The sequence below is a fragment of the Limanda limanda genome, chromosome 5, assembly GCF_963576545.1.
Source record: "Limanda limanda chromosome 5, fLimLim1.1, whole genome shotgun sequence".
NCBI classification, from domain to species: domain Eukaryota; kingdom Metazoa; phylum Chordata; class Actinopteri; order Pleuronectiformes; family Pleuronectidae; genus Limanda; species Limanda limanda.
The window spans coordinates 5,693,787-5,717,791 of NC_083640.1; the positions used below are offsets into that span (position 1 = coordinate 5,693,787).

At 45.5% G+C, this 24,005-nt stretch overlaps 1 protein-coding gene across 1 annotated transcript in view; it reads right to left on the reverse strand.

Moving 5' to 3' along the window:
* Positions 1–24,005, reverse strand: part of fbrsl1 (fibrosin-like 1) — a 343,354-nt gene that overhangs the window by 40,033 nt on the left and 279,316 nt on the right. The window contains exon 7 of the mRNA XM_061071798.1: positions 952–1,000. Within this exon, the coding sequence (XP_060927781.1) occupies positions 952–1,000 (49 nt within the window). The remainder of the gene's footprint in view (positions 1–951; positions 1,001–24,005) is intronic.

Here is a 24,005-nt window from a genome sequence, read left to right on the forward strand (position 1 = left end):
TAATACCTTTTACAACCGAAACGTAGTAGTTTGGATGTTGGATTAAATTTCTAAAATAGAACGGTGGTCCACCAATGTCTTATTTACATATCCAATCTGTCCTGCAGAGACCCCAACCCCTCGGAAAAAAAACCCCTCCTCATACTGCCATATTTTACATTGTCCTGCACTTCCACCTCCACCTCCTTCTCCCTCTGCTTGTGTTAATAGCCCTCCTTCTTGGTTCCTGCCCTGGGGGGACGTGGTCTGCATGCGGCTGTCTGTCACTAGTAGGCTGATAGCCCCTCCCATCCCCTCCCCTCCCTTTCCTGCATTAAACAGCTTGACACCTTTCCCCCTGTTCCAACCAAGCAAGGCACACCGCATTCAGTGAATATACAGGTGCAGCTGAACTCCTGCGCCTGCATGGTATCGGTGACACGCGAAACATACTTAGTCCCGGACACGCAAATGCACAAAAATCATGTAAAGTCATATAGCAAAGACCCCTATAATCCACATTTGTGTTTATGTGAATTCAGACACACAGAGTATGTGTTATCTGGGGGGCTGACAAAGCTCTTTCTCTCTCTCTTTCCTTTGGCATCCATTATGTTCCAGGCCTGCTGTCAGAGAGCTTGTATTGCCTGAGGGGAAGTTCCCATTTGTGGGAGCATGTGGCAGGGAGGCTCTAAATCCCCTCTAATGAACCAATATGTAGGAGGGCTAAGCCTCTGGCGGGGTCGTCCAAGAAACGCCACTCGGGCAGGCAGGCAAAAAATGTATGCATATGTAGTCACCAGACCTTGTTTATGTCTGCTGACATTTAAATCTGAATGGGAGCTGCAGGATTAGAGCCGGGCACATTTGGTCTCATTCGCAGGAAAAACCCAGTTGTTGTCGTGTGTATAAATGAGGCCGAGGGAGAGAGAGAGTGAAGGAGGAGAAGAGAAAAACAGGATGGCTGCTTACCTTTGGGTGTGGTGGGGGAAAAGAGCTTCTCTGATCCTACATCAGACACCTGGAAAAACAAGAAGACAGGTCTTTAGTGGAAATGTCTGATGACGTGAACTTTAGATAATCCTATTAAAAAAATTAAAAAATACAACGTAAGACTATTTATGTAAACTGACACAAGAACCTGACACATAATGAGACTACAAGCTACAAGTCCAGCTCCCATACACTCATTATAGAGTCAATCAACAGCTTCCAATGAGCAGGAGGAGCTCCCGCTGTACCTGACGGTCCCTGGCTGACTTTTTACTGGTGGAGTAACATTAGGTGGCACTGTTGTGCCACCTGAAAACCCTCATAAGAAATGCTGTCAAAGTCAGAGGAAGAGGAAGTCAGTGAGGTGGCTCTGCTGCGGCGTGAGAGCACAAAGGCTCCTGCATACGTGCTGCCACTCAGAAAATCATATTAAGCTTTGCATGGAAATTCTGCATGAATAGAATATCGTTATATTCCAAAATACTAATTATTTTTCAGCAAATTGATAAAAAAAGAAAAAAAAAATCATTAACAGCCTCTAATGGAAGTAAACAGATGATCCGTCAATAACACAAGCATTTCCTGGCTGAAAAAAACAACCATGTGACGGTGAGCAGAGGAAACCTGGTGCACTACAGACAGAGGTTGAGTCAAATACAATGAGGCAGAAAGACATCTGACTATGAAGTGATAGCGGAGAGGCTAGACTAAACACTGCATGGTATTCTCCTCCCTCCTTTAGATGGTATGTAGATTCTGGCAGGCACCGCCTAAATCAAAACAAACCATACGTTTTTACACAAACACACGTTCACTGGCCACACAGGACATTTAAAAACACTACACGACCAAAAAACTGTAAAACCCACACAAAACCTGTGCAAAACACAGTAGCAAAAGGTCGGTGTTCTTGGGATATAATATTAACAATACAAATACCTCCCAGACTGTAATATCAGCCCATGCAGGGTCTTTGTTTCTTTGTCTTAAAGCCTCAATTTCTTAACTCCTCTCATTTGGGCGCCGCAGACGTGTAAAAAAGCTGCAAGAGCCGAACATATGTTCCACCCAAAGGGTCTGAGTGTCCTTAACTGCGGCGCTTGTATTTTACGCAGCACAAAGGGAGCATATGTAAAGAATGAGCAGTGAATCAGAGTGAGTGAGAGACAGAGACAGAAAGAGAAAGCAAACGATTTTGTAAACACAGATGGCCGTCCTTGGCACCCCTGTTAGTTCTTCACAAGTGTTTTTGAGGACGTCCTCTTCTTTCCAAGACCTCCCAATTTCTCCTTCACTGCCACTGTGTGACAGTTCTCCACAGTGTTTGTCTGTCTGTGCTTGATGTCTCGCTTCAGCTCTAATCACAACAGCCAAACAGGGAAAGTGACAACTCGACAATTTGCTTTGTTCTCAGCCCGGCCATGTAAAACACAGGTAGGAAATCCATACAAGGCAGATGGAACCAGGTGAAAGGACTAAATACAATAATTATATATTATCCTAAATAAAACTCCAAAACATGACTGCAAATGAAAGTGAACGGAGAGTCAATGATGGTGAAGAATTAAGAGGTAAAACTGGATCAAACTCTGATGATACAAATGACATTATGAACTTCAGTTTTCTGCAGAGACCTTGGCTTCTGCTTGAGCAAATGTGGCCATGTTAGTTATTAGATTTATATATACATAGAAATACTAGAGAACCAGTGCGTTTCAGGCAGTTCAATGGCCGATGCAAATGTGAGACAGGGTCAATAACAACTCTTTAGTTTTTATATCTCGGCAAGAGGAACATTCAGAGAAGGGCAAACACTCAGCTGAATTGAGAGGCTTCCTGTTTCCTCTTACAGTAGATGAGGTGAAAGACTATTGAGGAAACAGAGTGTTGTGCATTGCCCTCACTCAGTCTCCCAGAACCAGGGCGCCAGGCTACAACACAGGCTCTTTGTTAGCTTTGGACGACATTAAACGCTCCAGTACCAAGCCTCAGCGTGGCGGCAGCACAACCTCAGCCTTGAGTCCCGGCCCTGGAGGCCCTGGAAGAAAAATATGGGCTCAGAATGAAATGAAGCTTGTCAAATGGACACGGGAGCTGGCTCGGGGACTCGCTCAGTGTGGCACGGGGTCACGAAAGCAAAAGAGACAGGTTAGGTCGTGCCATAACTCACTATAACAGTTAAAACAATTGTTATGACCAGAGTGGTTATCCAGAGAGCAGCGCAGACATAACATGTTACTGAGAAAGAGAAGAGAAAAGGCTGAGTTTACCATGTGTTGACCCAGATCTCTTTACTCCTTTCTTGGCCATTTTGAGTGTGCAGCGATCTGTTTTATATTCCGAACGTCTTCCAAAGAACATCAGCAACCAATATTTAGCTTTTAATGCCGTGTTTTGCACCTGCCAAGTCTGCGTGAGTCAGTCACATAATCCACAATTACAAGGCCGGCTTACAAAAGCACTTCTTAAAAAGGCATGTCAAAGCAGAGCCCTGATTTGGGCTTGCTGTTGTTTTTGTAGAACTTTCTGGGTTTTTGCTGGTCAAGTTGACATTTTTCCACGGGGCTGTGCTGCTGGCAGTCTGAGCCGCCTGCGGTTGTGGTGTGCAGAGGTCATGTATAACAAATTCTTCACACTCTCTTTGTTGAGGCAACCCTGGGTGCCACTAAAAACAGACCGGGGACAGACGAGAAAGAGGGGAAATATGTATAAAGAGAAAGAAACAGACAGTGAAAAAAAGAGGAGCAAAGGCTAGGTTTTCCAAAAGGAAATTTAACCATTTAAAAAAATAATGGGGGGAAATTCAAGCCACATTGCCTGGGAGCCAACAGCCCTTGGAGCAGGCCGCAGGAAGCCTGACCTTTGTGGGGGCCGTCTGCTATTTGAGCCTGGGGCTTCGGGAGCCTGGCCTCATCTCTGGAGGGCCGTCAGCAGGCCTCAGCTTTCCTTCCCTATTCTATTCATTAGCCATGCTTTATGATTCAGCTTCCTCTGAGCCACACAAGAGCTCCCTGAGGAAAGAGACTGCTGGAGAGAGGGAGAAAAAAGGGAGTGAAGCTGAGGGAGGGAGGTGGGGGGAGAAAGCAAGAAGGAGGTCATAGGGCCCAGCCGGGACCCGGCTCTCAGCAGCTGTGAAATCCTCCCGTTTCCTCGGCAGTCGTAAAAGGAACGAGGGGGAGAAAGAAAGAGAAGGCGGCCCGGGGAGGGAGCCGGGCCAGTAAACCCACCATCTGAGTGCTAACTCCCTCAAGAGCCACATGCAGAACCATCATTCCCAGATTTAGGGAATGCCAAATTACAAATTACACTGCTGTTTGTTTTAAAAAGTCCCCAACTTCCCTGAACGCCGATGACTTATTGGCTGCATAAATCTCCAGATAATAGCCGAGCCGCAGAGGGAGAGCAGGGAGGCAGGAACCCTTTGCGAGCAATAAGTGAGACATGTACTGCGGAGGTTGAAAAGCATTTGCTGTCACAGCAGAGAAGCACGGGGAAAAAAAAAAAAAATATTAACACATTTCCCATGTCCACATCACTTTTACTTAACAACACACCAAGCTAATTAATTTAGAAAATCGGAGACAAGCTTAATTGCATTTTTTTAAAGTGTTAAAAAGCTTCCGCGCTTAATTTTTTTGCACAATAGGCCGACGGAGCGAGGGGGGGGGGGCGGCATAATAAACTGGATGACCTTCGGGCATACATTTATGAAAGGCATTGATCAGTTAAGGCTGTGATTTCCAACGAGACAGGGAAGTCAGCAATTACCCAGATTCAGTTAACCTCATTAACTTAAGACTGCTGAGAGACCAATTTCTCTCCCACCAATCCCCCATCCGCCAATCCCCCCCCCCCCCCCACCCGCCAATCCCCCTCCGCTCGGTATCAAACGATCCGAGCGCTGCCCGTCCACCTTTGATTACCTCCTATTGAGCGTCCTGCATTACTTGGGAGCTGAGCAGACAATCTACAAACAGCAGGAAATCACCAAGCCATAGGTTAGGTATATACGCAAACTAACCAAAAACCAAATTTGGTAAACACAATCCCATCCCGTTGTAGCAAATCAGGTAAAGCTCCTTCCCTACCCTGATGGAAATACAATTTAGACAGACTGGCAGTGGTATCACAACAGCTGTAGTATGAAAGGAAGGGAAACCTGTTCATAGTGTTTAATATCGGCTATACTTTTAATTTACTTGTGCATCATTTGGCACATCCCACTCTCTTGACAGACTGAAGAGGCAAAGCGACAAATTTTAACAACATATTCGCAAACTAAACAAATGGGAGACAGCTTCGTGCACACTTAAGAAAAAAACACAAAATAAATCACTCACAGCTTTAGTATGGAAAAAAAAACATTAAAAACACAATCCATCAAGACAGATAAAAATGAGCTTGACAACACTGCAGAAGTGTTGCTTTATCTTGCAGCACAAAGGGACACACTATGTTACCGGGCATGCTTCCTTGACAGCCAAACAAGTGGCTCGAATGTCTCGTTGTGTAGGCGAGGACACTTGAAGGTCCTGTGTAAGAATACATGGCCACTCTGTGCTGTGCTGATGTGACGTGATAACGTTACAGTCAGGCTTTGTCACGGAGCATGAAAGACGGAGATAAAGAGACAAATATGAGGAGGAGAAAGAGAAGAAGAAGAAGGGACACGGGCAGGAGGGCATGAGTCCTGGCACGGACGATCAGGCTCTCAATTACCCTGGGTGAACCCTGGCCGGGGATCCACGCCTCACACACACACACACACACACACACTGTTAATCTGCCTTCCCTACTTGGGTGTTTTATCACTGTCAACTTCCTGCTTCACTGTCCTTGCTTCCAATTCTGCATTTAGCTCTGTTCTACATCTGCACACGACCAATATCTGTTTTCTCTCCAGGCAGGTGACGATGATGTGGATTGTTTCACTACATAATAACTGTTACATTGTCTTAAGGAAATCCTCTAAATGATTTGAATGTGATTATCTGATTTGACATTATTGTTTATGGTTGTTGTGTTAAAAAAGGAAAGAAGCCACAGTTCCCCACAATAACCCAATGGAGGGGTAGAATTCAAGATATGTACAGGATGGAATACTTGACTGCCCTATTACAACTGAAAACAGAGGTTTTTAAAAACAACTGGTCCCCGATTGCTCTATTTCCATCTGATATGAGCAAAATATATATATATATATATTGCTTTTGTTTTCCCTTTGTTTTCCCTTTTGAGCAATGGACATATGCAGGCCATGCTATCTCAGAATATTGTCTTGATGTAATGTTATGTGAGATGTATTGTGTGTCTGTGGACACTGTTAATCAGTAACTTGATTCTGATATGTCGTCCTTATATCTTACAATTCCTGTTAATACTGTAATATTCCATATATATTTCTACTGTACAGATCTTATTTATTTACATTTTCACTTTAATAAGCACAATACTCTGCACTTTTACTGCCTTTTTTTGCACTTCTGGTTAGATGCTAAACTGCATTTCGTTGCATATGTACTTGTGCAATGACAATAAAGTTGAATCTAATCTAATCTAATCTAATCTAATCTAAACTAATCTAATCTAATCTAATATGTCTGGATCATGTTGGCTTGGACACGAGACATACATGGACAGTTAACTCCAGTAACCAAAGACTTGCACCCGTGACACCTAACTTCATGTTAAAAACGATGTACTGTATGACTGTATCATAAAAGAAAGAAACAGCACCCCAAGGTTCTGCAGTTGCATCTGGGGACTTAAAAATGTACATTTGTTTTTTTTTCTTTAGTTTAGTTTTGAAATTTGAAAAGAAAACTCTGACGGGCCTAAAAATTATGGCAATGAAAAGGAATTTCAAAAATATCTAGAAATTAGTACATAAAGCATTAAGTACTCAAAAGACACTTCTGGCAAGAGTGAGTGTTATAACATGGGAAATATATTTAAGTGGGTATTTACAGACGTCAGTATTCATGATTGAATTCATGACAGTCAAAAAGGAAATAAAAAGAAGTTAAAAAAAAAAAAAAAAGAAATCAAATGTTTTTTACGGTCGCAAAATGATCTTGAACAGGACATAAAGAAGGTTATTATATGGTGGGTAAAAACAAATCCCCCAAACTCTACAGCAAGGGCCTGATTTTCTCTGCTCATGTGGGAGTGGCTTGATGCTTCAACAAACTCAGCATCAGCAGCCGCTCCGGGCGCTCAACCGCTGTCACCCTTTCACCCCAGAAGTCCGCTAATGCTACTTTAGCAATAAACGCTGCATTAGCCCTTGCACAGTGGGCCTACAGCTCCCAGGCTGCAACGGGAGACACAAAATTAATTATCTCCTTCGCCATTTGTCCTCGCGTTGTTCCAGAAACTTAATGACCTCCCGAGCGGTCGTTTATTATAAGCCGCAGCAGTGCCATGCATTCCCAAGGTGGGGGAGCAGCCACCATCTACCTCACCTCCTGTTCCCACCCACCCACCCACCGCCACTGCTGCTGCTGCCACCGCCTGCTTGTCAGAACAGGTGTGGGCCGGCAAGACTGCGAAACCCCCCGGCGAGCAGGACGGGATATACAGCATGAACGGAAAAGAGAGAAACCTCCCACGCAACTGTCAACCAACAGATACTCGCTGGTGGAGCATCATTAAGATGATAATGAATTCCATAGTGACCGTGTAGAATAGAGTGGTCTCCCCTTGCACACACACACACAACACACACACACAAACCTCTTTATGTTTAGCCCGGAGATCCTTTTTTTTTACAGCCACGAATATCGCATGTGTGTGTGTGTGTGTGTGTGTGTGTGTGTGTGTGTGACAGTGGGCCAGGGATGACGACTCCTGCTCCCTCTCTCCCCCCTAGCAACAGACGCAGGGAAAACGAACGCCAAGAGAGGAGCAGGGGGGGGGGGGGGTGGGCTTGAGCTTTGTGTAAAATATTACCCTTCGTCTCGCTTACCGCACCCCACGCCACCTCTTCCTCCCTCCCCTCCCTCCCCTCCCCTCCCCGTGCCGCTGTGCAGCAGTTGCTAGCCCTTATCACGGCTGCCTGTCAGTTTAGTATACAAATTAGCAGTCTATCAGGGGAATGCAGGAGCCTGTTTCATCAGGAGGGAGAAGGGCAGCGGCACGCATTGCATTAAAGCCTCCCGCCGCCGCGGAGAGAGAGAGGGTCACAAATCAACGCCGCAGCGGGCCCACCGCCAGCACTAACCAGATAAGGAGAAATGAAGGAAAAAGGACAAGGCTTATTTCACCGGAGAGGATCCAGACCTGCTCCGACTCCCTGCCAGGGCCCAGGATAAAGGATAGAGGTGGGCGGGTGGTGGTGGTGGGGGTTATAAGGGGAGGGAGGAGGTCACAAATCACAATTTCAACCCCACAGATTACAAGGTAACAGAACGAACATGAAAACTACTAGTATTAAATAAAAAAAAAGGAAAGAAATCCCATCTGTAAAAATGTCCGGGACAGAGTCAGAGTAAGTGCTTTCCGTTGATTATCAAGTAGGAAATCGCAGGAAATTAGAGCTAGCACATTCTGGTGAAGTGAACCTGTGCATGTTAATACCGGTCGGAGACAAAACGGCTGCGAAGGGTTCTCATTAAGTGGCATAATGCAATGAGGCACAGTCTAAATTGCAGCAATAAAAGCCGACAGACAAATCATCTCGACCATCGCAATCCATTTAACTCAATTAATGCAACACCAGATCCGAGCTCAGTGGTTTAAAAGCATGCACGGCTCTCCTCCCCCCGTCAGGCTTAGGGGGGGGATTGGAGTAGTGGGTGGTGGGGGGGTGGGGGGGGACTGCACCTGAGAAAGGTTAGTGGTATCTCTGGTAGGATGAGTATCTCTTTGAGGTCAGCGTGGCACAGCCGTTGCACTTTGATTAAGCCCCAGCTTAAGAACCAGGGAAATGGAGAGAGAGGGAGAAAGACAAGAGAGATAAAGGCAACGGGAGAGAGGAAAACAAAAGCAGGAGATATCAGCAGCTCGGCTCGGCTCGGCTGAGTGTGGAACTGGGTGTGGCCTCCTCTTCCTTTTTTAATGTCAAAATGTGTGCCAGCAGCGATAACGGCCGCAGGTAATCTCCCGCTGGAATCGGGGGGGCGGCTGTTCGTCATTACACTGTGGGCCTGATAGAGATCAGAGCACTGGTGGCTTCTCCTGGCTCTCCAGGCTCCTTGGCAGCCCAGATAGCAGATAGCCCCTTTAAGACACGTCTCGCCGCTCGCCGATTGGCTGGTCAACGGCCACAACCAAATCCTGGCTCCCCCAGGGCCCGCTATGAGGAGGTGGTGATAGGACAGGTCACGGAAACTCAACTGTCCCCATATCCTTTTGTTGTAAAGCCTTTACCCCCATTGTCAGTGTGGGTGGTGGAAAGTAAAAAAAAAAAAAAAAAAGCCCTTTCTGGATGTTATTGTCTGAGAGGCAGGATAACAGACAGGCGGATTATTTCCAAAACAGCTTCCTCCCGAGCTCTCACAATGCGGCACAGTTGTTGCCGTGGAGAGGATCCTGGAGGAGATAATAATAATATTCCTAGTCAGAGCCTTTGCTGCAGTCGAGCAGCCTTCGAACAGATAGATACACACAGTTCTGACTGGCCCGCCGTGACATAATCGCCCTGCAGAGAGCTGCAGGCAAGCTTGGTAGGCAAACCACCTCTCACTGCAGCTTGTTAAGAGAAAGGTGGCTTTAAGCACCGCTCAATAGAAACTCCTATTGAACTTGTTTTTCATTTTTTTTTTTTTAAATCTCCATCTGAACAATGTCTAGGTGAGTCATAGCCCACCTCGGGCTACACGAGCTACAGTCTTCCTTTCTTTTCTTCTCTCTTAAGATTGTACTGCGCTCTTGACTTGGACGAATTTGCTAAGAGGGGAAATAAAAACAAAACTCGGCAGGATCTTAAATAATGCAGCGATAAAAAAAAAAAGAAGAAATTGGTGACCCTTTCCCTTGCCTCAACCCACACACGCTGAGTTTCTTCTGCAGAGAGAAGCCAGCAGACAAAGAGAAGAAAAGGCAGAGCTGGCACTACATGGAAATGTGTTGTAGGCATCAGGTTTTTTTTTTTCCTCTGGGCACGGACACCTCTAATGAGAGGAGAAAATGCACAGCGAAAGGCAGAGCTCACCCGTACAATGTCTGTGATTTTTGAGTAATGTGAATCACCTGCCCTCTAACACAAACAAATATTGTTCTAATACCAGTGGGAGTTTGAGGTTGACTTTGGGGGATCCAGGCTCCACACACCAGCCTCCTCACCAGTCATCCCACAGCTTCCTAAACCCTACACCGTTCACACACCAGATGCCCGTGACCCCCATGACCTTTCAGCACGGCTCTCTGCTGAGCTCGCCACTTATCAGCGTGATAGGGGGTGTGAAGTTGTTGATGCTGCTCTAGTAACAGCATCTCTCCCCCCAAACAACAACAGGAGCAGAAATGAGGCAAAGGGAATTCAGGAATTCATCTGTGCATCTCCTGCTCATGTGTCAGCTGCACCCATGAAAGTCAACCGGGCTCTCAGGGTCAACACAGCCACTTGTCCTGCGGTGGAATGAAAGGGGGATTTAGGGGAGGACAGGAGGTTGCGAGTGGAGGAGTGGAAACTGGGAATGGGGCTGAGAAGACAGGCACTTTCTGCCAAATGTCCCATTGGTCTTGCACCGACATGCCCTTGTCACTTTCAGGCACACTATCCGCCCTGCTAGCACAAACAAACATGGTATGCGCTATATAAAGGAGTCTCGGACCCCCAAAGCCCCCGGGTCATGTTGGAAAGGGATGTGGCACGTTAAGTGGAATTTACTTTTGATGCAGACATCAGGCCTCAAGTTTCTGGCAGCTGTAACCCTAGCTGATCCCCAGGGCCCCACTGCAGGGTTGGACAGGACATCCAATGCCCAGGCAGTCACCTTTAGAAATACCTTCGGCTCAGCTGCCGTTATAAAGGGAGACGAGTGGTGGTGGTGGATGTCCGGGGGTCACTGTTTCTAAGGAAATGTTTTACGATGGACAATTTGATTAATTTGAATACCAAAGAGAAGGAGGAGCGGTTGCTATCGGAAGAAAAGAGAACGTGTGTATTTTTCTAGAATTTATTTACTTCACATATAGATAGATAGATAGATAGATAGATAGATAGATAGATAGATAGATAGATAGATAGATAGATAGATAGATAGATAGATAGATAGATAGATAGATAGATAGATAGATAGATAGATAGATAGATAGATAGATAGAGTACTTTATTCATCCCCGAAGGGAAATTAAGTTGTCATAGCAGCCGGTATATTTGAATAGAATAAAATTAAAAATATTGAGGTAGAAAGAATAAAAAACAGAAGCACAAGATAAAATACAATAAAATAGATAGATAAGGTGCATTGGCAAGATGATGGTAAAAGTACTGATGATATGATGGTAATGGTATTATTGGTATTATTGAGTGTTTTGTGTTCTGAGGTTACAAAAATAATTAAATATAGAACACGGACTCTAGCAGCCCACTGTTTAGCGACAGCAAAAGATCTTTTTGACTTTGATTTTCATTGGAGCCTTTGTTTCACCTCATAAATCCTTTTGACTCAGGCATGCCATGTCTCTTTATTACAGAAAAGTGTCGCTCTAAACTGAGCTATGAGCCCCTCTGCCCACCACCCCCCCACCCTTACATCTCTTTCATGACATGGCATACGGCTTGAGCTCTTCTGTCAGCAGCGGTCCAGATGTGTGACTTAATGCCGGGTCGGGTAGGAGTGTATAAATAACCATGATGACATATCAGCGAGACATGCCGGGAGGCTTTGCTCTGTGAGGGAGGAGCTAACCGCGGACCTCCAGGGAAATCCAGCTAAAGCTAGTTCAACGCCAACACGACAACTGCAGAGGCCTTGTGAGAGAGCTTATGGCTTTAGACTTCACACTTACTGTGTAACTTCATTCTAGCAAATCACACTGTGACCTGACCTTGACTACGACCATGTTGCTGGCAGTTTTCCATTACAGTGATCATTGCTCACTGTATCTGCGTGGGAAAGAGTAATGAATTGCTTGGATTGATGATATCTGAGGCTTATATTGACACGCACAGAGTTGTTACAGCCTGTTAATAAACTACTCGAATGAGGAACAGTTTTATTAACCTTAACATGAGTCTGGATCTACATTTTCAGTATTTAGCAACATCCTAATGTGTTATAATTGAGCATTTTGTGAGCTTTGTTTCCTCTCATGAGCCCCCGTGAACTCTGTGTAAACCCACTGGCTGTTATCTCTGATAACAATAATAGCACCTGTGGAGGAATTTGATCTGGCATCCATCCGAAGGAAAAAGCCTGGATGGTGGAGAAAGCAGGATGTGGATACATTTGATGTGTTTGCAAAGCTACAGCAGATTTATGAGCAATCAGAGAGAACTATTAAAAGTTGTCGGCCATGCCAAGTGTATGCAGAGCATCATTTGCTCTGGATTAAAATATAATGAAGCAAGTGAATGCTACTTTGTCTTACATGCAACTCCTTTAAATTATTCAAGTGGAAAGAAAAAACAACAGACAAGGAATGTTCCCTGGAGCACCGATACCCTTTTCTGGGCTTGTTCATGATGGCAACAATGAATATGTTAGCGCTTGTTAAAAGCTTTGTTTTCCTTGGGAGTCTCTGAGCATATGAGCGGACTAAATGAGCAAAAAGAACGCTGAGTCACATGCAGAGGCCAGTCTTCCTCACCTCAGATACGGCTTGAGTGATATTATAGGAGTAGGTGTACATAATGCATTAGATTTATTGTTTTGCGATGCATGGGAAGAGGCAAGGTTAAACAGCTCATTACTGCACCACCACATTGACTTAACAAGTCGGTTTCCTGTCAATAAAACAAACCTTAGAGTTATACCCTCAGCCAACCCTTACATGTTGAGAAGCTGACTGTCGATGCTTTCCTGATAACTGCTTTAATTAGCAGTGTCATTTGAAAACCTGGGCTTGTTTTTTGAGGGTAATTCTATGGCAACCTCTATTTCCTTGAACTTCATTTCGACATCCTCACGTCCAGAAACACTCGGCCTGGCTAAGGTGGCTCCCGTCTGTATTTGAATAAGAGATATGCAAACAGATGAAGTCAAAGCAGAAGCTTGTGTGCTCAAGCAGCCCTTTCTCACATTTGAGAGAGTCCTTGGATTAGTTAGTTGAGGCTCCGGGGCCTTTATACTGCATGCTATTCATTCAGCAGAGAAAGAAAAAAGTTTGTTTGCATTTCACGTCTGTCAGTGGCAAAAATGTGGGTGGTTGTACAGTAGAGGCCAATGTAAGCAGTCCAAAATGAAAAAAAGGGGAACTCTACAGCCAGCTGAAACCAGATTGCCCATCGTGCAGGATCCGGAGGAGAAGCCCGTGGAGCATCTTTCCCTCACACTCACGCTGTCAGTTCATTTAAGGATTTGACTGCTGTAAATGTTTTTTAGACATATGTAATTGGAGACCTTTACCTGTGACCTCTCTCTGAATACTGAGGACATCACCCATGTCTGTGAAGATAGCGTTGGGAGGCACGAACTTCTGGTTCAGTGACCTTTAACCCACGACAGATCAATACCCTCTGTGGCACTAGTGGCAGAAACTTGGACTATGGGCAGAAAAGGTCTCTGGTTCGACTCTGGTTCGACTCCACGGAGAAACAACAAAAAGACGAACCTGGATTGATCTGTCCAAAAATCAAAGAGGATTCTCCCTACCCTGTCTAGTGCCCCTGAGCAAGGCACCTTACTCCCCCAACATCTGCTCCCCGGGCGCCGTACATGGCTGCCCACTGCTCTGTGTGTCCTGCACCAGATGGGTTAAAAGCGGAGGTTAAATTTCCCTCCTTGCATGAGTGTGCTTGTGCATGTCTGTGCATGTGTTTGGGACAAATAAAATGTATCTTAATCTTAATCTTAATCGTAATTAGAGAAGGTAAAAGAGATGTGCTCACATGCTCAATCACCTTACATCCGCTGCTTCCCTTCACAGAAATACACATGCAGATATGCTCACAGACAATAAACAGGCGTAGTTCAGCCCCATACTATCCAGACAGATTCTACAGGCGTTTGTTTGCTAGCATAGCATGGCGTCCAGCGTGCTGGGTCCCAGCAGGGGAATGCAGGGGGCATGTGAGGGCCGATGTAGTGGTGACGGCCCGGTGGAAACAGCTCTTCTGCCTCCCACCTCCTCCTCATGCTGGGAGAGACTTCAATCTGCTTCCCTGACAGTTACACTTGTTCTGTCAGCTCAGCCCCCCCCCACACTGTCACTAACAGGTGGCCTGTCCCTCACAGCAAAGTCATTTGCCTCGCGCAGCACTAGTCGTGGTGTAGCCCCGGCCGAGCTGCATTCAGGTTTCCAGAATTACAGCTCAGGCCAAAGAGAAAGGCAGCGGCAGACTGCAGAGGAAAGGGCCGGGGGGAGGGAAGCAAGAAAAACCTCCTCCGATCAAATAAATGCCACTGTAAGCACAAGTGACAAGTCTTGTTTGGGGTTGTCTCTGCTCAGGGCCTGAAAGGCCAGCACTGCCTCCTCTCTTCAGATATGTCTGCAAGCAACGTGGGTGGGTTAGGGAGGGAGAAATGTCAGATTGGTGCCAGAGCCGAGAGTGAGAGCAGCCCAATTATATTTCCTATCCCTCAAGAGCCGGTCAGCCCCCTCTGGTAGAACGAAGCTTCTGCCATCTCTTCCCTCCTCACCTCTCAAGACGCTGCAGATAGATAAATAAATGACAGGCCCGCTGGGGCTTGGCCCAGCCTCCCAGAATACATTGCAGAGGCTGGCTGGCTGCCTGTCCGTTTGCCTTCACCTGGCATTACTGCAGAGAGACAATTTTCACATTATTATCGTTGCATGGTCTCCGTTGCCCTGTTCACTCACCGAGTTGTGGTTGATGATGGCGGCAGAGGACCAGAGGAGACTGGAAGGAAATGTCTCTTGTCAAAGTCAGCATAGCCTAGCTTAGCAGAAATTTAACAAGTTCCCTGGGCTCTTTCCATTCACTCTCTGACGGAGCACGGAGCCAGGACATGGCCTGCTGACAGCCCTGGGCATGTCACTGTCACAGACTCTTGATAGGGAGAGAGAGAGGAGAGGAGAGGCAACAGGGCTCAACCCCTACAGCACCCGCATTTAACTATAAACTACACAGCTCCCTACTGCTGCTTTGCCTCCAGCCGTAAAAGCCCTGCTATTTGGAAATCTGACTTTATCCAATATAGCGCAAAAACAAACTAGCCTTAATCACACACAGACAAGTTGCCTTCCTTCAATGGCTATGTCTGGGCTGTCACAGTAAATTGCTTACAACTTGACACTGAGCCAAATATCCCAGGATGTTTGTGTTTTTACAGTAATAATCAGGTAGAAGCCGACGGTGAAATACTTGAGCTTAAACTGCGTGTGTACGAGCATTTTTCCCCCCCACACTCTCACCACTCCCCGATGGTTAAACCCAAAACCAGATGTTGTGGATCAGTGGGGATAAAAAACAAGGCGAATAAAAGCGGAGGATGGAATGGTATGCATTAACTATAATCAAAAAGAAACAAAAAAGGAGACCAGGATGCTTTAATTACTTCTCACATGTAATTTGGTTTTGTGGGGGCAAGCCATGCGCTGCCAAGAAAAGGAAAGATGAAAAGCGACTTAAATTACATGGGGAGAAAGTGCAGCGGCTTTTTACACACGGTCCATCTATTCTCCACAGCTGTAGACAAGGCTGATGACTAGCCCCAAAACCTTGCTGTAAATTGTCCATGGCTATAGGACTCAGATGGAGCCGCACTGGATTTAAATTGTTCAGCATGGCCGTGACTTTAAGAGAGGTGCTGAATTATACCGACTGACAAAAAAAAGTCAAAACTGATTCTCTTTAAAAAAGAAATGTGCTTGGTGGTGGACTAGTGGCAGAAACTTGGACTATGGGCAGAAAAGGTCTCTGGTTCGACTCCAGGGAGAAACAACAAAAAGACGAACCTGGACTGATCTGTCCAAAAATCCAAGAGGATTCTCCCTACCCTGTCTAGTGCCCCTGAGCAAGGCACCTTACTCCCCCAACATCTGCTCCCCGGGCGCCGTACATGGCTGCTCACTGCTCTGTGTGTCCTGCACCAGATGGGTTAAAAGCAGAGGTTAAATTTCCCTCCTTGCATGTCCCATGTGTTTGGGACAAATAAATGTATCTTAATCTTTATAGCGTGCACAAGACTGTGATCATCCGCATTAAAATCATAGATTTCTGTTGTTTTGCTTCACTAATAATCGTCCAAAAATTCCCCTCCAACAATGTCGTTTTAATAATTTCTCGTGCCAATCTGCCAAGTAGCTGAGGAAACGCTTGGCCACTGGAGAGAGCTTGGATGAGGCCTGAGTGAGGTGCTCCATGAATCTACTTCATAGCCGTCCTCTGTTTGCAGAGTCTCTCTTGACTCGCTGGTGTTGCCACAGTGCTAAATTGCACAGCTGTTCCGCAATCTGTGGCGGTGTTAATTACCCAAATGTGAGCGGCAGCTCGTCAGTTCCTCACTAACGAAGGGGCCTGCTTTCCAGCGAGGGTGCCGTATGTTTGGTATGTAGGCCCGTTTCCACCCGGCGCTCCCCAGGCTGCGCGCGGACCACCCGACACATCCGCATCCCGGAGAAGATGCATCTAATTAAAGCTCGGGACTCAAATCTGCTTACTAAGGGGGGGGGGGGGGGGGAAACACACGGGCTGGATTAAAAGACGCGGAGAGAGGGGTGGGGTGGGACGGGCGGGCGGGCTTTAATAGACTGCAAGTGAAAGGGGCTTAGGAGGAAATATGAGAACTCTCAATAGTAAGATCCCAGGCATGGCTGGGAGGAAACGCTGTGTAAATGTGAGCCGATCAGTCAGCGTTTGTCAGTCTGATCCCTGAGCACTCCCAAAGCCTCCAGGCAGAGACAGACAAGCAGGTTGTTTTCTAGAAAAGTGGCTTCTCAACTCCTCTGGTTGGCCCCCTCTTCCAAGGACGTGTACATCAATTCTCAACGACTACAACAGAGACTGACAGACTTCAACAGCCTCTGCCGAGTGCCAAAAACACTTAGTGATCCAACAGAGATGGAATACAAATAATGATGTACAACTTTGGTGATGTGTTACAGCAGCTGCATATCCAAAAAAACGTGCCTGTCCTTCCTCTCCTTGCTCTCTCACATGATGGCAGCACATGACAATGAAGCCCTCTCCAGTCAGACACTGTAAACTGTTAATGCACTGCTTTACTCAGTGCATCACCCCACTCCTTGCATGAGATGTTCAAAACAAAGGTGTTAAGAACTCCCCTCATGAATCATACTTGCTGGCTAAAAGCCTAGCTGCAGTGTCCCACCCACCTCCAGTTATACATGAACACCACAGCCTGAAGTAGCACTAGGAGACTACATAATGAATGCATGAAGCTAGGTGTCACGGGGGCTCGCATGGTGCACAAAACGATGGGGCAATTAGGCCCACACGACACCTCGGGATGGCGTGATGAAGGACCCCTGGGCTTGTCTCCTCCGCCTCTGTTCCTCTATCATTAAGGATTGAGCAGCCACATCTGGCTAATGGCACGCCTGGGGTTCCTGCTCAAACACTGTGCCACGCCGTGCACATTTAATTATGCCTCATAAAGGTAACAAAAGACATGGCTTGCTCACGGGGAAGCACTGTTTGGAAACGGGTTACGGGAGACGGCAAAGAGAGGGAAGACGAGGGGGAAGACGAAGAGCTGGCCAGCCGCCAGGATTACAGGTTGACCCAGGTCGGGCAGCTTCAAAAGAAGGGGGAATTCACTCGAGTGTCTCCACCTCTCCTTGAGACGGGTCCCAATGAGCAGGCTGAGAGGAGGAGATGCTCGGTGGCTGAGAATCAAAGGGGCCTCTAGTTTGTCTCCCCCGGCTTCCATTAGATCAGCGGCTGCACTGGTGCTGCTGTCAATGGCTAATTGTAGAAGGAGCGAGAGGATTAAAGGGAGCGCTGCTTTGAAATATGCATTGGTTTTAGCAGCTGTTTGAGCTGAAGAGGGACTTCTTTGTAAAGGGGGGGGGGACGGCGCGAACAACAAAAACAACATCACAGGAGAATGCGTGTAACAGCGCCGTGGCCTATAGTGTTGTGACCCACATGACTTTGCTACCTCTTAGGCACCGGGTTGCAAACAGCTCACCAAATTCAGCCGAGAGCATGAAACACATATTAGCCCCTGACTGAGTGACTGGGTGACCTATGACTTCAGTAGCACCTGGAGGTATTCAAAAGACCATGGATGGCTGCTTTGTGCGGCACACAGTTGACATTTTGAGCCGAGGAGAGAATATTTTAAAAAAGGGAGAAAAAAAAAACATGAGTGGGGACACAGCACAAACCCCAGGTCGCCCTAAAAGCAAATGCCTACATTTAGGAAACGATATCAGAGAGGACGAAATGAGGGACAAAGAGCTGCGGCTCATTGTCAGGGCCACTCCAATGTCTGGCGGTTTGAGAACTGGCTAACGCCACAGGAAAGGTCACTGGTCACTTCCATTTGGACCTGCACATAAATCCCCCGCTGTCCAGTGCAGTTAATAACACAGCCGGGTCTGAAGGAGCTGCCATGCAATAAAACGGGGAGGAAAAAAAAAAAATGCATTTTGTTTGGCCAACACCTCCCTGTCCCTTTACAGCCACTGGCCTTGTGCAGGCCTTTGCGTTATTTATAACTTAAACGTTAAAAACAGAGACATCTCTGCAGTGTGCATTAAAAGACAAGCCTGCCAAACGCCTGGCTCCACGGCAGATTCCTCCTCCTCTGTAAAGTCTCCCTCTGCTTTTGGTGTAGAGAGAGTGTTTTATGGCGAGTCCCTTGTCAGGATTAAGATGTAGATCCAAGTGCCACAGGGACAAGCATAAATTCTCCATCTCCCACTGCGGGCCCACAGGTGGTGGAGCTCGGGGAGTGTCCTTGAAGTATGAATAACATCACATGCTATGTGTCATCTGTTATACAGTAATGACATGTCCTCGGAACAATCCACATCTCCTGTGGCCCATAAGTCTAAGAATGCCAGAGAACTACTCGCTTCCCTGACGGCGAATTTTGTCAGCGGCCATAAACATTATAACAAATACAGTTCATGTTCCTGTTGTAATTTGAACACTCCATTTGCAGCGACAAATTAATATCTAGGGCAGAAGCTGTGTCGGTGGATCTACAGATATCAGATTGAGCACCAGGGAAACATCCACAATATCATTTTTAATGCAGTGGAGCGGCTATTGTCAAGGACCCGGGTTGTAACTGTTCTGCTTCCAGTGAATCAGAAGGAAACACCAAGCAAGAGACAGGAAAACACAGAGTGCTGCTTTAGTGGTTCGGGCCTTAACGGACGCACGGAATGATTGCTACGTTGTTTTTCACCTCTACAGAAAAAAACACTTTCATACGAGCAGAGTTTCTTGCAGAAGGGCGGCTTAAGTCTCAGAGTATTAAAGCCAATTTGGATTAGCTCCACATTTTAGACCGGTTCCAGTTGGGATTTACTTACTTTTTAGAACACGTTCCTCCCTAAGCACAGCGTCAACTTTAAGTGCATCAGAAACATAGTTAACTGACATCTTTCCCCCCACATTTTTTCCCCAAAGATTGTTGAATATTCAGAGCTTGACTTGACTCTGTTAAAAAATAACTTAGCAGGCTTCAGTTTACAATACACACTGATAACATTCGGAAGGTTTTACACAGTGTCATCACGACTGAGAACAGTGATGTTGCATTCAAAACGCTTGGGCTGTTTTCTTGAATGTCTTTTTCGCCTCATTTTTCAAATCCGGGTTCGTGCACGGATCCAGAATAAATCTCCATTTCTTCTTCTATCTCGTAACCAGGCTTCAGGGGGCACAAGGCATTAGTCTCATGATGCTGGGTTTGTCATGTCTTCCCCAGCTGTGATCTGCCTGAACTCTTACATTACAAATAGCTGGAGGATTTTTCACCCTCTTATCACATTTGGCAAGCAGGCCTGTCTCTTATCAGCTTTCCTCTGGAGATAAATGGGCTTTTGAAGATAGGAATAAGAGACGTTTTTGCAAGCTAATTCCAGAGACCCATCTGCAGTAGATTACAGATAGGTGCTGGGGGGAGGCGGCGAAAGATACATATATTAATACGTAGGTGGTAGAAGTATCAGGTTGAGGTGCGACTGGTATTACAATGTCATATTCGCTGCAACCCAAAGACAAGCCGAACTAACAGGAAATAACGGGAGATAATGGACTGAGAATATTTTTATGGAGACTTCATCATTGACCGCATCGGTTACACTGCTGGGGTTTGCACCAGCCCTGATGAGAACAAAATGACATTTCCAACGAAGCCTATCTGGAGCCTGCAGCTCAGTGAACGACAGTGATTGGCAGGCATAACAATGAAAACGCAGACATATTTTCTGTGCGTCTTATCAGGAGGGAAAAAGGTTTTGGAGCATTTAGCAATCAGAAATGGGATTAACTCCAAAAAAATAGATATTCGTTTACATTTTCTGCCCACAGTGCATGCAAGTCAGGGTTGGGACTAAAGCTATACATACGTCCGTCTGCCTCAGCAACAACTCATATTTCAACCTGACTATTTATAACCAAAATATAATATATTCAACAATTTACCCTATAGGAGATATAGGAGAGATCGCTATTTTTCCAATATATTGAAGAATACAAAATATATAAAAACATGCAGCGCAATTTTATACTATTCAAACTGATTTTATAACAGCACCACCACCTTAAATCAGTGAGCGTAAACTACAATTAAATACAAATGCCACAGTGTTAGTATCCAATTATTATTAGACATGGTTGTTTTTTAAAAAAACCATTGTAGGAATATTAAAAGTGATATTAACGAGTGAGAGAGTGAGGAAAAAAATACACATTTCACAGATTAACGGGTAAGCCAGTGTCACTATACTGAACACAACACTCGCAGGTCCCTATGGAAATATTATAGTAATACCCCGGGAGAGCGTAAAGTAGGGCACATCACTGTAAACTCACAATCGGGACGCGCGTCTCTAAGCCTCCATAGGATTATAACAGGGGGGGGGGGTATAGTGAGTTTCTTCTCTAAGGGACGGACTCTGAAACAATAAAGGCACTTTGGATTTTTCCAAGAGCTGAGACTGATGGACTCGCTGGTGTCACACGCGTTTGCACTAATATTAACAGGCGACATGTGATCCAGTCTGACCTTGATGGCTCGGATTGTTGGGAGGGGGGGGATGAGGGGGGGAAGCAAACCTAATTAAACAGCTCCTCCCGTGGCTGTGGGAGTCAGACACGGGACGTGGAACAGCCCCGCTGCAATAACACGACCCCGGGAACAGCCAACAGCTCCAGATCGGGACTTTTCTTATTTATAAGGATAATGCAGATAATTAGTGATGTTGCATTAAAATGATACAATTGTAAATAAATCCTTGTATTTATATTTATTTTCATCATAAAAAGGACATTAAGAGTCACAGAGGAGAGGATAACTGGTCATATTTTCCATATTTTTGTCTTTATATAACCTGATATCAGTTTCAGTGTGCCAGGAAGTCCATAAGGGATTTTTTTTTTGTTCTTTCGCACCAACTGCAAACGTGAGTCTAACAGGGACAGATTGTGTAAGAAGAAGTTAGAATTAGATCCACGCTATGACTCCATCCTTCTCACTCACGATCCGTGCGCGGAGTCTCGGGTGGAGAAATGCGTCTATACGAGAGGAAAATCCTAACAATGAAGCGCTGCTGATCCACACGTCACAACGAACCCGCTTCGACGGGAACTGTGCGTTGGATTTTTTTTTTTTTTTTACAATATTCATACCTTGAGTGAATATTTCAGCGGAAGAACAATGAAAAGCAAACAAAAAGCATCGGATTTGAGGGGAAAGCTTACCGGATCCAAATGCGCTGCGCTCGGTCGCGGAGGAGGAGGAAATCCAAATCAGCCAAAGAGCAGACACACACACGCGTTCATACAGATCTGGGACTGCGGTTAAATCCAATTTGGATAATAATGCAACAATATATATATATATAAAAAAACAGGATTGTTCACGGAATGGACGAGGAGGGAAAACTCTCAACCTGCCAGAACAATAAATCTTCACTGAGGTTTTTTTTTTTCGTCTCTCGGAAGGAGAAAAAAGCGGCGAAAAGCTTCAGGAAAACAGTGAGAGGATAAATTCAGTTTCTCCCACTTGGTTAAAGTTCAGCTGCTGGATGGAGAGAGAGAGAGAGAACCCGGCGGGTCTCGTACGATCCACACTCGGACCCGGAGAAAGGAAAGAAGAGCGCCGCTGACAGATCGTCCACAATAGATTCCCACACAAAGTATTTGTCGACCTCTTGCAATAAAAAACGCGACGAAATACAAATCCAAGAGCCGTGGGGGGGTCGGGGGTCGTCAGGGGATCAGCTGACGGTTTATCCACAAGGATCCCGGGTCGGTGAGACGAGAAGTCCCGAAAAACGCAGTGCGCTCCGGCTCCTCTCCGAGCTGCTCTCCGTGCGCAACAGAGAGAGAGACTGGGCTGCTCCGCGCGTCAGCCACGGTGTGTGTGTGTGTGTCTGTGTGTGTGTGTGTGAGAGAGAGAGAGAGCGTATGTGTGTGTGTGTGTGTGTGTGTGTCAGCAGCTGTTGAAAATGAGGACAGGACGAGACCAGAGCAATCAATGTACGAGGGCTTGATCTGATTTGTTCACACTATTCCCCCCCATAACGTAGCCAAGGTTTCGCGTCTATTTCAACCCCCTTTGTGTTAAAGTGTCTTATACACTTATACACAAGAGAATATATTATATATAATCTTTAATAGCAATTGTGAATAGGACCTCTTACAACATATTTTTTAAGATTGTAGTAATTGTATACTTAAACTATACATTTGGAGGAGAACTGCACATACAATGAATGAATAGAATATCACTTGAAATTACATGATTGAGGTATTTCTGTTCATTCATGTCATATTGTACAGATTTTTTATAGTATTCATAGCCCTATTTTTATATTTATGCTTATGCACAAATGCACCACAGCATTCACAGTGTAAACACACTTGGAAATAAACTCAGATTCTTATTCTAAGTGACATATTAGGCAGTAGTTAGTTAGAAGCTAACTAATCTTACACTCTATCATCAATCATTTTGCTGTATTAAATCTCGGGCATTACATTACATTTCATTCAGCTGACGCTTTTATCCCATGCTACTTACAATAAGTGCATTCAACCATGAGGGTTGGTATCAAACTCGTTGTATCAGGACTTAAAAATTTAAAGGAATAAAAGAAAATATGTTGTGTGGAACATCTATTTTTAAACTGATCATGAAGATGATCACTGAAGTGGTTGTAACTACTTGGCAGTAACATACACTTCAACCATGCATTCAATGATTCCCCCATATTGACCCTTCCAGACTGCAACAATTCCCTAAAACTCGGAGTAGCCTTGGGAGTATGGATTGGCATCAGTCCTGACCGAAAGCGAGGCTATCCATCTGCTCCTTTTTTTCACAGTGAAGATGTTATTCTTAAAATGTACTTTAGAGGAGAACTCTCTGAGGCTAAAGAGGAGGAGGATAGGGCTTTGACGTCTCCAACAAAGTTCGCCCTGTGGTTATACTCTTCACTCTCATGACCTGCGTAACGTAACTTAACTTGAAGTCAGGTTAAAAGAGGCTTACGCTTGCAAAATGCCAAGGCAGAGTAAAGGGCTCCTTTACAACTCTGTCTCCCTCTGGAGTTTTTTGGAGACAAGTAGAAGATTGGTGTTTACTTTCTGCCATGGTGCGTTATACTCCACGGATACCCCTGAGAGAATGGCAGCTCTGTAATGTGTAACATACCCATTTTTTTATAAAGAATGATAAATACAGTATTGTGGATGGATAAATAATACACCCCAAACTGGGCATCTACACATTTTGCCTGCAGGTCAGGCGCTG